The sequence below is a fragment of the Pleuronectes platessa genome, chromosome 1 (assembly GCF_947347685.1).
Source record: "Pleuronectes platessa chromosome 1, fPlePla1.1, whole genome shotgun sequence".
Classification (NCBI taxonomy): domain Eukaryota; kingdom Metazoa; phylum Chordata; class Actinopteri; order Pleuronectiformes; family Pleuronectidae; genus Pleuronectes; species Pleuronectes platessa.
The window spans coordinates 23,906,141-23,921,113 of record NC_070626.1 but is presented as its reverse complement, the minus strand read 5'-3'; the positions used below and the strand labels follow the sequence as shown (position 1 = coordinate 23,921,113).

The 14,973-nt window shown below is 41.5% G+C and overlaps 1 protein-coding gene across 2 annotated transcripts in view; it reads left to right on the top strand.

The window, feature by feature from the left end:
* Positions 1–13,136, top strand: part of LOC128444067 (protein diaphanous homolog 3) — a 144,640-nt gene extending 131,504 nt beyond the window's left edge. For both annotated transcript variants that reach the window (XM_053426375.1, XM_053426367.1), the window contains one exon: positions 10,915–13,136. In XM_053426375.1, the coding sequence (XP_053282350.1) occupies positions 10,915–11,282 (368 nt within the window). In that variant the 3' untranslated portion in view covers positions 11,283–13,136. The remainder of the gene's footprint in view (positions 1–10,914) is intronic.
* The last annotated feature ends 1,837 nt before the right edge of the window (positions 13,137–14,973 follow it).

Sequence of the window (14,973 nt, the reverse complement as noted above, 5' to 3'; positions counted from 1 at the left end):
GAAACAATAGCAAGAAAGAAACACCTCAGAGTGACTGCAAGAGACCAGAAGAAAGACAAGTCCTCTGTTGGAGGGAGAACTATTTAATTACCTCCTAATATTTCAGAGAGAGGCTGATTTTATCTTGTGTTGCATTCATGGGTGTTAATGAATGTCAAGTGGTTTTCCTTTATGTCTCTAAATGACCAACTGCGTGTTGAGTTGGTCTGTTTACAACAAGAATCCCGATTTTGTATTTAATGTTAAATGTTGTCATCACACAAGCAGCAATTTAAGAACACAATCTTAATGAAACAGCTTGAAATATAAAAGTGTTCCTTCATATCAGCAGCTGTCTGATCAATAAGTAAACAAGATTACACACCCATCCAGATTTTGTCAGATGAAGTCAACTGAATTGGTTTTATATGATGTGTACAGTTAAACATTGTGTTAGACGATGGCATCGGGGATGGGAGTTTGGTACGGCTTTACAAAGTTAGCATTGGCAACTGAGTGGAGAAGAGCTGCATTTTTTTTTTTGTTGCCATCGCTGGTTAGAATAACAAACATGCTGGTGATTCGTCGTATGAGCTGTAACTAACTGACTTGAGGATGAGCTTAACTGAAACTCGTCTGCTGTCACTGTGTGGGCTCTGTGCACGCCACTGTCCGCACTTGTCAAAGAGAGTTTGTAAGAGGAGAGACTTGACGCTCTGTAACGCCGCCGCTCCGTGAGTGACTTCATTCGTCACTGTCGGGTGTGGCCTTCTGCAGAATTAACTCTCATATCATTTGCTATCAGAAAAATAAGTTTACAGATTTCTTTTCTTTTTTGGAACCATGACTTCTAGTTTTTGGAACAAGAAGCTTAGAAAAATATAGTGTGTGTGCGACTAATTGGTCTGCAGCTGTGATTTTCAGTGTGTCACACACACTCGCCATTTAAGGATTGGACTCATTAATTGTAGATACACAGAAAGAAGCCAAAAAACTTGATAACAAGAAATGTAAATTGTGTTTACTGTAAATTATACAAATCCACTGCTGTCATTCTGAACCATTGCAGTTTCACATAGTATTTCAGGTTTTTTTATTTCAGTATGTCAGGTTTTTTGCAGTCTCATTTTGCTGTATGTCTTGTGCAATTAAGACCAAATTCCTAGTATTTGTAGACATACATGGCAAGTACAGCTGATTAAGATTTTGTGTTTTCAGTTCTGCATTGCACAAGAATTCATCAGAAATATGATGACTTAAATGTGTTATGCATACAGACGGATTATGGTTGTTGTTGACTGGGTGTTCTGTCGTCTACCAGAGTCTGCAAAAGACAGAAGCTGTCACATAACTTCTTTTGAGTCAGCCAGTCCATGCGACTGACTGATTGCAAGCAAACAGAGGAAATGTGCGCTCTTGTCCGCCTGTCTATCTGTGAATACATTTGCGAGTCTGTTTCAGCTTCATGTCTGGAGGCGTGTGAAGGATCAATATTTTCTTCTCCAGGTGTGACAGGTGTACACCACTTGTGAAAGCAGTGATAGAAACCCTTAGTTAGTTTGAAGCCACTCAGGCAAAATACATATGCATTAGACTAAGACTGCTGGGGATATTTAACAGAGGTTACCACACACAAAACAACCAGGTAGCTGAGCCTGGAACCGAGACATGTTTAATTCATGCCAGAGGCAGCGGTGTATACTGTGTACACCTGTAACAGTGGAAAGGCTGGGGCTTATTAAAAAAAAAAAACAATTGTGTCTATGTGTGTGTTTACTTCTCTGCAGTGAGGTGTGTCTGTCAGGTTGTCTCGCTGTGTTTGTGTCTGATGTCTGCTTTTATGTGTGTGCGCGATTGGGTGTGGAAGACAGAGAAACACAGACACCATGCAGGACGTGCTGCTGTCCCTGTATGAGGAAACATTCTCAGTCCATTACCCTGCATGTTGCTATAATGAGAGTAAAGTAGGAGTAAGAGCCCAGGTTACTAAAACCATCTGCCAGGTGTATTTTCCCTTTGTTGTTCAGGCAGACAGGTTTGTTTATATAGTGGTAGATGATATTTTGCATGCTTTACCACATTGTGTTACAAATTGCATATTTGTGTTATTGCTGACTGTGGTCTCAAAATACAGCAAGTCTTTAGGTAAATGAATACAATTTAACAACTTACAGAGTTAGTAATAGATAGTAAAAACCAAAAGGCTTGAAATGGGTAATTTACAACACTAAACATCATGTTGTTGTTGTTCTTTTTTTTTTCCTCTGGAGCTATTTTCATTATATAGCAGTGCAGTTGAAAGTGTGGAAAGTCATTATTTCTGGAAGATGTTATTTCTAAGCTGGTAACAAACATTAATTTAACTTTATTCCTTTTCCCCTCAAAGCCACAGTTAGGCCAGGAGTGGGAATATATCTGTTTTCTATATATTACACAAAGAATGGTCCAACAAATAATGGATTTTTCAGGACAATAGAATCAACAACCAATTCTCTCTGTGTATATCTACAATTAATATATCTTAAAATTGTATACAAACATTGAAGTAGACTCCAGAAAGTGAAGCAAATGCCTGAAATGTTGAAAGTACTGGTGGTGTTTTTCATCATCAATTTCTCACATTGGCAGAACGAGAGAAACATAGTCGCCATTGTCACGCCTCGTTTGATTTAACGGCCTTACACACCATCTACGCCAGCACCGCTGTTTATTTTTCTGCCCTCACCTCAGAATGAACAAACTAGTAACCTCCTCGAGTGTCGCCATGTTTATTGTTTACATCATGCAAATACGGGAATTGGTTACAGCCGGATATCTCTGATGTGCCCTTTAGGGGAATCCTCTGATCAACTGCGTATCTCCGGCCTTAGCCAGCCTCACCCCAACGTCATTGTGCGTTGCCATGCACACACACGCACACACTGGCAGGCACACGCAGAGACATACAAGCTGCTTCATTTTTAGTGAATATGGATATTATGGATTTGCTCTGTTTATTCTGTTCACCTGCCCAGTGACAACAAATGTAAATTTGCTCAATGCTAAATTTGGTACAAACCATCTTTTGTCTTCAGTTGAGGTTATTGTTTTTGTACATTTTCACCATTTCTAACAGCCTTTTTTCAGTCTATTAAATCAGTTGGGCACTGACACATTGTAGCTGTTATGCTATAATGATTATATGAATAATTAGCTAATTACATCAGATATCCCTGTGTTTGCTCCACCAGCAACAATCAAACCTTCAAGTATGTCCATGCTCTCTCTCTGTCAGTCACTCTTTTTTCACAACAATGTAGTCGATGTGCGATGCTTTGTAAAACCTCATGAACGGGATTCTTGTGGTCAATCAAAACAGAAGCTTGTTTTATTTTAATTCTATTCTCAATAGAGCATATTGTGCAGTGGGAGCCAGTAGTGTGTGCAGGGTAGAAATACTAGTGGCAGGGAACCAGGCTCACTTTTGAGGCATTGTTCGACTTACCAAGGCGTGCTAACGCAATGTCATGCTTGGCTGCAGCTCACAGTGGCAGGGGTTCACACTGAGGGGCAGAGGACTTGAGGGACAGCCAGCTCAGCTCTTTCTACGTTGCCCTTTTTGGTTTTAAGCAGTAGAACCTCCACAACACCCCGACCAACTGCTTGTTGACTGGATTTTAATATTACTCAATCACGTCTGCTTATGAATTGCAGATGAAATGTGTTGTCATGTCTTTTTAAGGCTCTGCTTTGTGCTTGTGCACAGACCATTGCCATGTCCAGCTATTTACAGGGATGTTGACCATGGTTTTCTTTACAGGTGAGTCGTGGCCTATTAATGTCAAGGAACTGCCCCCATTTTCTCTTTTGAAATACTCTGGTTGTTATCCAGGCTTCACTTGCTGTGTCCATAGATTACCGCTAAGGATGTCTTTATCCCGATTTTAGTGCTTTTTTTTCAGCTTATAGTATTTGTACACTTAAAATAACAGGCAGCTTTTATTTCCTAAGCATCATAAAACCAATTAAAGTCTTTCCAATCGTGTGAGCTCCCCTCAAATAGCACATGAGAAGCGGGGACTGAGAGGGGCCAGCACTGTTCTCATCTCCATCAATAAATTCAATTATGTAAGTTAGAAAAGAGATGTTTTTGTAATTTTCTTTAATTCTTAATTGTTTTTCCTGAAGAAATTAAATTAATTACTTATTATTAAACTAATTAAAAAATAAATCGAAACTCGCATTAATTTATCATGTCTCAGCAGAATACCTAACTCTAGAGCTGCAAATTATTGTATTACAGATGTTTTATTTATTATTTGAATAACTGATTATACGTATTATAATAGATTTCCCTTAAAAAACTGACAGTTCTCATCACAGCATCCTACAGCTGAATTTAATATCAGATTATTGTATTTAGTTTTTTCAATCTCTTCTGAGTTTAAAGACAATTCAACACACATCTATATATATACAGTATATATATACATATAATGTCTTTTGGTTGATTCAATGATCAATAAATTACTTCACAACCCCAACTACACAACCAGCTGCTATCTTGACCTACAAAAACAACGTCCATTTGGGAGCAAGAAGACGTCGTATGCAACATGGAGCAAAACTAAAGTAATACAGATAGCTTCCAAATTATGTTGCTTTTCAACGAACACTATGATAAATTATTATGTGTTCCAAAAAAGATTTGAGTTTTTGTTTGTATTTGGGAGGGATCGGAAATAAAATCACACCTGAACCAGAGAGAGCAGGTCGGGCTTTACGTCTAACAGTGCTGGTTTGCTGACTTTACCCACTGGGACTGTGCTAAGTGCTCTTCCCACAAAGTAGCCACACACCTTATATCTTATCCTCTTGTCTCTTCTTATTCCTCCCTCTGTCTTTCCACCTCGCAGGTGATCCGCGTCAATAGCGATGGGTAATAAAATAATCTAACTCAATGTTACCTAGTTAAATCCTCTCGCCTTCCTATCTGTCACGCCCTCGGGTGTCGCCACACGACTCCACATTTCAAATCAGAGTGGCTCTGCAGATTTGTGCGATTGCATCTTCGTGGCTTTCAGCAGTATCGATAAATTTGCACTGTTCGCCCAATCCTACAAAATGAATATCGCGTAAACCCTGTTTCCTGTACTCCTGTCCAAATCACACTCATTGACTCTGTGTCACGCCACTGTCTTGAGCTGTTTATTCCGTCTGTCTTGTCATCATCTCCTTCTTCACGCCCTTTCTTCCACTGCCGTCCTCCTTCCTTCCCCTCTCCTTTCCCTTCCAGCCGCCTGTCCTTGTTTTTAATCCTGTCTGCTGCTTTTCCTGTGCGGCGGAGAAGCTCGACAAGCTGCTCTACACGTACACACACAGTGAACCACGATGCACGAGCAAGGGACAAACCGTCAATGACTGGTGTGTTGCCAGGTAATGATATTTAATTACGCCCGGCCTAATGCACACGGGCAAACTAACAAGCTGCCTACTAGCTTTTAGCTTTTAAAAGACTCACTCAGGGACATTGATGCATCACACACATTTATGACACCATACACTTTCAAGCTCTCTAAACGCAGCTTCCCTCTGCCTGAGCACAAACCCATCAAATGGCCGTTTTCCACAGCACTGTACTCACGCTCTCATGCTCACAGAGACAAAATGATGGGACTGTTTTGCATCTGGAGTATGACCTCAGTGGCACTGTACAGCTGTCCAGTGGAGGGGAGGAGGTTCTGAGGGTTGTTTGTTGTCTGTCCCCCCCCCCCCCCCCCCCCCCCCCCAGTATGTTGTTGGCTCAGCCTCTCACATGTCAGCAATTTCAGCTTTTCTCTGTCTTTTAAACAAGAATTGCCCAGCCTTATTGTAGTAGATGCCAAGTTGACCTCTGGGATTTTGTAAAGGACATGTTTCTTTGCATTTTGACTGACAAATTATCATTATTCGAAACGCTATCTCCAAAAAACATAATGGAAATCAGACTTGTTTTTCTTGTGCTTGCATGTGTGTGTATACAGGTCATGTGTCATAATATCAGATTTTCACGACAGGATTGTCACCAAATTTTATATTCACCTTTTTCTCAAAATAAAAAGCTTATAAGAGAAGAACACCAAATACATGCATAAAACATCAGGTGAAAGGTAGCATCCAGTTTAATGGCGCCAAAACAAAACCTAAACAGTGCACACATGCCTAAAAAAATATCTTGTTCTTCTCACAAAAGCTCATATTTGAATAAAAATGATTTAGAAATACTTCATGCTGGAACTATGAAAATTACCATACACCTTTGAAATCATATCAAATGCACCAGAGTGAAAAATTCAGACCTCCGGACCTAACCCTTATAGGAGCTATGGACTTTTGAGCTCTGGTGTCACTTGTGTCTCAGTTATGCCAACATCAGTCTTTACTCACTTCTGAAACACTGGAGACTATACTGGAGCAATTTGAAGCCTATAAAACTGTAAACCCTTCTCTTTATTCTCTCATCTCTGCTCTGCTGCCTCTCTGATGCAGACCACTGAGACATCCACATTTCAACACACAGCAAAAGAGCATTTCTTCTACAATTCACGATGTCTTAACAACGAATCGAAAAGAAACCATTGATAAATGAATCAGTAATCCAATAAATCAATGGATTGGCCCTAGTTAAACATTTTGCATAAAATGTGTAAACATGGAGCTAACCTTATGCAGTAAACTGATGTTGCACTTGCAGATGCAAAAAAAGAAACGGGTAAATAGTCGTCATGAACATGCAGTGAACTGCCAACCCTGCAAGCTGTGTTGTGATTCATGGCAGCTGCAGAAGCATGTGTTTGATCTTACTAACTTCAACTTGTTGTGTCAGTCACTCCGCAGAGAGAATAAGTCACTTCACTTTCTGTGTTTTTTTGCGAGTGTGCATAACTACTCTCTTCTTAAAGTGATCAAATACGGCAAACTTCATAAGAGTGGAGAGGAGAGTGGGAGTGGGAGATGAGAGGAAAGGCTCATCTGAATCTGTATTTGAAGTGGCAAATGGAAATGTGCCAAACGATCTGACAAGAGAAAATGTGAATTCCTCTCTGCAGCTATTTGCAGGGGGGGGGGGGGGATCTCTGCTCTGTTTTTTCCCATTGGACGGGGCCTTTTGCATTCCGGAAAAATGCCATCCTATCAGAAATGTATTAAACCGACATAGCTCCATCTGAAAATTCCTGTCTCTAAAACCATTCAGAGCAGTGATTAGTCTGTTTTGTTTGAGAATTTGCTTCTGTTATACTCCACGAAAACCCAGTGTCAGTGGCTGGTGAGCTGAGAGACAGTTTAAAGGCACATTTTACAGCAGAGCAGAGAGCGAGAAGAGACACAACAAGCTCAGTCTGCCAGCTCTTTTATCCCTGTTTTTCTTCTCCGCTGTGCATTCCAGCAAAGTAAAGGACAGCGGCAGACAGAGGGCTGTGATAGACCGGTAGTTTAGCAAAAGCGCATTGTGTTATTTTTTGTTGTGTTATTTTTTCAGACGTAGGAAAATACCAATCTCCAGGCTTTCTCATGTGCCAACTGTTTTGCTCCAATCTTTTAACGGCTCTTCATGTAGATGAGTTCATTGTCACCACAATGGTGGCAGTTCAGTGTATCTGTAACAGTCGGGGAAAGAAGAAGACAAGCGAGCCCTGCTGCAGTCTAGACTTCACTTTGTGCGTCTCTGCTGAGGCTCCCTGCCTCGGCCTGCCTGCCTGCCTGCTAACATCTTCAAACTTCAAGAGAGCAGGGGAGGGGCGGAGGGGGAAAGATGAGAAAAAGCTCATCGGCGTCAGTTGAAGCAGCAAATATAAGCTGAGCAAATTATCGTACACAAAGAAATGTGAACTCCTTTCTGATGCTGTGTGCAAATAGAATAAGAAAACAACCTTCTAATATTGGACAGAGGCAATTTTCCAATAGACTACTGTCAAATTAGGTTGTGAAGATTACATTCTCTGTCTCTCCATATATTTCCCAAATTCTATACATATATTTATCAAGACTTCCAGCAGTGGATAGAAAAAAGTTAAAATATATATTCATAGCAGGAATTTGACAAATAGATGTAATATGCAAAACAAATCGGGAAAAGACGCATGAGAACAACTCGTTCTTGAGAAAACGGGAAGAAACAAGAAATACAAGAACAAGGACGTGCTGACAGGTTTGTAGCCTGCAGCCGACCTGAAGCAAGCTAACAACAAAGCCAGTGAACTTCAGCTACTTGTCTCTGACCTCCCAAGGTCAAAGGAAAAACCTGAAACAATAAGTTGTTTTATTTACAAGGACATGTAACCATTTAGTGTTGTTTATAAAGCCAGATGTAGATGGAGGACAATGACCTTGAAATCAATCAAATAGCCTCTTGTTGCCAAAATCAAAGTGAATCTTCATCTTTCTTGGAGTCCGTCCAAAGAGGTGTTACTTCTTCATTGTCAAAGGGGAAACGGATAATGGAATGGAAATGAGAAACTGCCTTAAATGAGTTCTGATTTGTGGGTGTTCTGTGACATCATGATTCCTACAAGGTTATCTGATTGCGATTCTAAATTGCTGGAGCACTGTGACCACTGATGGTGAGGAAGTTATGTCAGTGGTTTTTTCATGCCGCATATTAATGTCATCATCTGCAAACAACTTCATTCATTTGCAATAACAAAACCCTTAATTTGAACAAAAGCTGCATTACAATTTACTGATTCTTTGTGTTTCTATGATCTCCATATCGGATGCATATCACATATGTGCACCCATGTCGAATCGTCTCAGAGGGATAAGTGCACAGCCCCAACGTCGCAGCAGGTGTTCTGTAAATGACACCAGCCTTGTCTTCAGATTCCTGATCATGAACCAGAGCAGATATTTCGATTAAAATTCCACTTGACTCGTTCTCCTATAAAACCCTGTGTCAGTTGTTGGTTAAAGGACCAGCTCTTGAGATGAGACGTGTTTTACATCTCCCAGACATGTTTAACAACTTGGACGAAGGCGTCCGTTGAGAAGCTAGCAGGGCTTCAAAGGAAGGGGCAGCTAGGTGTCACAGGCAGAGTGAGGAGAAACTGAACTTGCCAACACTTTGATCATGTTCACCACTAAAGGGCAGAGCCCTGTTAGGAAGAAAAGAAATGCATTTTTAGATAAGAGGTCTTATTGAAGTGTGTTTTCTTTTTTTTATCTCTTTTTGAAGTCTAGACATTGAGGTAGTACTCTGTATTTCTCTCTTTATATATATTTATATATATATATAATTAGGATTTAATGCAGAGCAGAACATGTTCAAATGATTAACCCTGCTAATGATCTCAGAAATAAATATGAATTTAAAGAGTTGCGTGTTTGAAATCAGACAGTTCCCACTTGCGTGTTCTCTATCTCGTCGATGACAGAAATGGCATCAGTTTAGAATTTCAACAGAAGTGTAAACAAGATATTAAAATGCAAATTGCTGATACCACGATTGATAATTTTCCCAACATCAGCCGTTAATCCGTGGGTGTGTTGTTTGTGAACGAAATGTGTGTTTGTGGATGTGATGGAGCAGAAAGGAAACAGACATGGGGGGTTAGATGACAGGTTCTTAGACGGAGGAGAGAGGAGCGGGACATGATAAGGGAGTGTGAAGCAGGAGGAACCACGGTGGGGAGTAATTGTCTTCTTTTTTTTTTACAATTGTGAAGCAACAAACAGGAAGAGAAAGCTGAAAGGGTGAGATAATTACAGGAGACTTGGATTTTCAGCTGCGGTGAATGTTCAGTCACAGCAGTAAGAAAACACACCACTAATTTCGTCCTTTTAAAATACAGACTGCCTTATTTTCCTATCTTATTATAGCGTGTGTGTCTGTGTCTCAATGTGTGTATGTGTGTGCACTTCCTGTCTGTGAGGCCGTTGTGTTTCTTTGCTTAATTTGAAGTCAGTTCCTTCTTGTCTGCTCTCTTTCCTCCCTTTATCCTTATTTATTTGTCAGAGGTTGTGTTCAGGGACGTTCCTTGTCATTTGTCAGCGCGGCCCATAAAACACACTGTCATGACTGACTGGCCACGCTCCAAACTCATTACCGATTGGCTGACAGAGCGGGTCGCTCTGTTCTGCTCTGCTGTGTTTGACTCCTGTTTGCCAGACATTTCAGGCTCAGGAAACTTTAAATGCGGTGGTGTCTTTCCTCGCGCCACTCCTCTCAGCCTCACGCTCAAGGTCACATGAATATGGATTCAGCCTCTCCTTCCACCGCGCACATACTGATGATGAAGTCTAAGATCTACTCAGAGGGATTATAATTCAGAACGCAGGTCTGATCTGGGCCGTCGCTCTGTTTCACTGTCGGCCTGGGTGTATGTTTTAAGTCGGGAGCCAGAGGGGTGTGGGCGGGAGGCTGAGGAGAGCGGCGGACGGGCGGGTGGGAGCGGGGGAGTTGAGGGTAAGAGAAATAAGAAAGATGAAGAGGACTTCTGTACGAGCACAGAGCTGAGATGAAAAGCGGAGGAAGGAGAATGGATGATGATGGTGGAATCCGGGGAGGTGGAGCTGGGTGGGAGGGTAAAGGGAAAAAGGACTGGGAGATTGGAGTAGGGCGACATTTTGATCAGCCACATCCGTTTCATCATGTGGAGCTGGTCGCCAACACGTTCAGCTGCAGATAATGTGTCCTCCTCATCAACGTGTGTCGACTCACTGTACGTTCTGTGTTTGCACATCCTCACTAAAGTGCTTCATGTTACTTTCCCATGTTGTTTCATTATATCATGTTTGCTGCAGTACATTTTCTCTTCATTCACTTGCTTATTCTTTTTTGTTAACCTTCCTCCTACTCTCCAACTTGCATGTAATTGAATCTGTTATCTGATTAACTCCCTTGCCTCCGTTTGTCTAACGAGTCAGTAACACATCAGCTTCTTCCTGCGCTCACCTCTCTCGTCTGTTTCTCACTCACAGAAAACAAGGCGCCTGTTCAAAGGTCTCGCGTTCGGCAGGATGTGAACCTGGGCAACATTCTGCAGGAAGCTCCGCCTGCCAAGGGGCCACCTGCCGAGCCTCAGGGTCATCCCTCCGCTGCCAGGTCGAGGGCCGCGGCCTGTACGGAGCCGGGCCGCAGATACAGACACACCCCGGGTCCTGGCTACGGGCTGGACAGAGAGCGGGTGGTGGAGAGACAGACAGTTAAAGTGACTGAGAGGGAGATGTATGTTGAAGCAGAGGCTCCAGTCCTCCAGACGTCCTCCACCGGTGCTCCAGTCGGCAGCTGCGGCACCAACGGGGAGTCGGATGTAGAGGCTCTTCTGGCTAAACTCAGAGCTCTTTGAGGTTCACCTCTTTCCTCTTAAACCACATCTACAGCAAGTTATTACACACAACACACACATTAAACATGCGTTGAATGTAATACAGTTTAGTTATAAAGAGACAGTCGTAAGATTTTAACACCATCGCAGTGAAATCAACATTAACAAGGGAAACAAGGACCTATTTTTTTAAGCCTCATAAAGTTTAATTTGCATAAGGTCACTAATGCACTTGAAGATCATGTTTTACTACATGATGGATCAGAGATAAAACTCCTTTGTCAAAAGGACACTGTGGCGAGTGGAACACACTGCTCTGTTCTCAGAGGTGATGACACAGCGATTCACAAAACATCTGATTGGATGGAAATATACAAATAACTAAGAAAATCTAAATGAAAAGCCCAATAGATCCAGCAGCGTCTCTACCTGATCCTTCAAAGTGCACTGCCGAAAATGTTTGGCTCTCATTTATGTGGACTGAACAATGGGAAATATATATATATCATTTTCCCTGCAAGCAAAGAGACGATGTTGCTAAGCACTTTCTATGTAATCCAGAAGAATGCAATATTAAAAAATATATATATCACATTCCTTTCACATTAGTTTTTCCTATGAACTGTGTTTACTATTCTTTTTAAACCTTGACCCTATATCCTATCTTAGCTTTCAGTTTATAGTTGCATGTTATGGTTATGTTCATCTTCATGTTATTAGTTATATTCCATTAAAAATACTTCATTTATTATTTTTGGTATTTAATTATTTTCTATATTATTATTTCTTTTGCTCCTTTTGAGTCTTTTTCATTCCTTGTGGGCAATGGGGGGGCTTTTATATTCATATTGATGTAATTGTTTGTATTTTGTATGAAAAATTGTTTAACTGCATCCGTACAATCAAATATATCCACACAAAAAATCCACACGAGTCAGAGGATGCAATATCGATGATTATAATTTGCGTTGATTTTCTTTGTGCCAGGATGTTTTGTCGCTTTGTCTCGGAAACATTTCTGAGAACAAATGTGTGCGAGAAGGAACCAAAAGGTATAATCGTCCAGAATGTAGCACAAAAGAATCGAGTTCATCCGGCCACAGGTTGAACCGGGAATTATTCTGTTTTTGTTTCCTTACAATCCTGTTGAAATGACTCATCTGTTGTATCGTCACATATTTTAGAAATTCATTTAAAATTAAAAAAAAACAAAAACGGAAAAAGGTGTTGTTTTTCGAAAAGACTGAATTGAAGTGTTTGTGCAACTGTTAATTTGTCTTTTGTTGTTGTTTGTCTCTGTTCTTAAGATGCTCACGGTCAAACATGAGCATTACTCACAGAATAATTCATCTAAATATGTTCTAACCATTGACACAGAATATAAAGATGAACCACGCCTCCCGACATGATTGACTTGGATATATTTTCCACCATCTTCGGCTTTTGCCCTCATGTGGATCCAGAGTCTGCTCAGTAGTGATCGTGGTGTGGAGCTGTGGTGTGGAGCTGTGGTGTTGAAGTCCTGCCCAGTTGAGCTAAGTTTGGTGCATGGCCCGTCCACTACCATGGAGGAGGCGATCAAGATAAATTGGTTTCACCTTTGGGGGGGGGTTACCAGCTGTAAAAAGCTAAGACTCAAACTTGATGGAAGGAAATCAACACTGGTACAAATCACTCAGATGTTTTTTTGGTAACTCCTCGACTGTTTCCTTCCACATCTGCTCGGCCACATGAGTCTGCGCGGTCCTTATGCTCCATGTGCTGCTCAAACTTTTGAGTGTGGGTGTGTAAGATGACAAATTTGTGAACATGTGTGACGCCATTGTCGTACAAACTTCCCTGACTGCGTTCACACCTTTAGTCGGAGATCATGCTGCTCAGAGGGTTCTGCTGGTCCCACATCAGCGGTCACTCTCACTGCAAACCTTTTATATCTGTTGTCCGCGATTTCTCTTTGTTTTTTATTCGTTATTTTATTTTATCAATGTCTAATGTTTTCATATAATAAAATACCATGTTTATATTGGTGTTAATTGTGTTTGGATGGATAGAGTTTCTTAATAAAGCTGCTCTCAGACGTGCAAAGCGAGTGGGCACGTTGATGACGATTTCCTGTTGTGAATGTGTCTGACTCAGACGATGTCCACACCCAATTTTCTCGAAATTTGTGAGATTTCCTGTCTGATGAAAATCTGACCAAATAAATCCTGTGTGAACTTCTATCACTCACTTTAATGAACTAAACAAAAGATTAAGAGTGACTGTGCCGAACAGACATCTTGTTTAAAGCATAAATGTGTTGTGCATAAATTCACAGTCGATAAAGTCCAAGAAGTCAGATTCTGGACACGGACAGAATTGAGATGTAGAGAAAGCAGATTGATCTGCCCACCAGTTGACCCAGTGTCTGACCGGGTCTGCTCGCTGCAGCCTGTCAGCCGGTGAATATCTTCAGCACCGGGAGACGCACAACTGTGCTGATCTGGAGCCAGAGACAAACAACTCCCCGATGATGCATTCAGGGCTCTGGGAGAGAAAAGCAGTTGTTAAGCGAGCTCCTCCAGTGGCCTTGATTCAGCTTCAGCCGGCTGCAGCACGCCTTTCACTGAGCAGCTTGAAATCAAACCGCTTTCGCTTAACGCGCTCTCTTGCTGTTTCTGTGAGGGCGGGGGGGCAGTCACCATCTCATCAGTCTCAGCTTTTTGTAAACCACTGTCTCACCGGAGTTCATTGGTTTTGGTCTTGTTTCTCCCTTTCTGTCTAATTGTGAGTGTTGTGTGTTTTTCTTTTCTTCCTTTTACCTAAAATATGTTGATTTAACAATGATCCACGATGTTGGAAAGAATAATAAAAGGGAAGGAAACGTCTGATATACAAGTTTTTACAGATTATTAACAATAAACTATATTTATATTAATAATTTGTGAAGGGTTTGTGTGCGGTTGAGGTATTACTCATTATATTATTATAGTATCCTTATAAGGGCTTTAAACTCCCGTAAATCATTGAATGTTAAAGTGAAGACTTGTTTTAAGGCCGGCAGCAGTTATGTTTGAGATTAAGGTGTTGGAGATTAAAATGGAAACGCTTCACATTTTCTTTAAATGGGATAACATCTTGCTTTGCGTTGCACAACTGCATTGAGCTCCCATAGCTTCCCTTCGCAGCCCAGGTAGCAGCCAATCAAATCACGTTAAAACAAGTCCTCAAGCACAGGCACTAGCCAATCAAATCGCATCCATGTAAATCAAGGTCCTGGCCGACATCAGCAGTCAGAGCGGGCAGAGAAAGCCCGTTAATTTGTTTTCATCTGGTTATGGAGTTTATCTTTGGCTTGGTCGTTGCTGTGATGAGGATCGTGCCGACACCGAGCGCCAGCCACTTGGGTTCACTTCTCAATCATTTGTTTTGACCTGCTCCACCGTCAAGTGATAAAGAAATGCGTATGTCTCCGCCATAAGTCAACGTGGTTTCCTCCTGCGTGTGTTTCAGGTCCACGGACTAATTGTCGTTATAAGAGGATTAGCTGGAATGTCCACATCACAGAGTGCGGAACCGGAGCTGCCTACATATCGACAATATGTTCCATTTAATTGCCTGCATGCTTGCAAGATGTAAAAAATGATTACATTGTGCTGCAGCATCTGTGCCGACTCGCTCCCCCCCCGAAAGGGAACGCAGGAAAATGACCAGCGAAAGCCATCGACGCCAC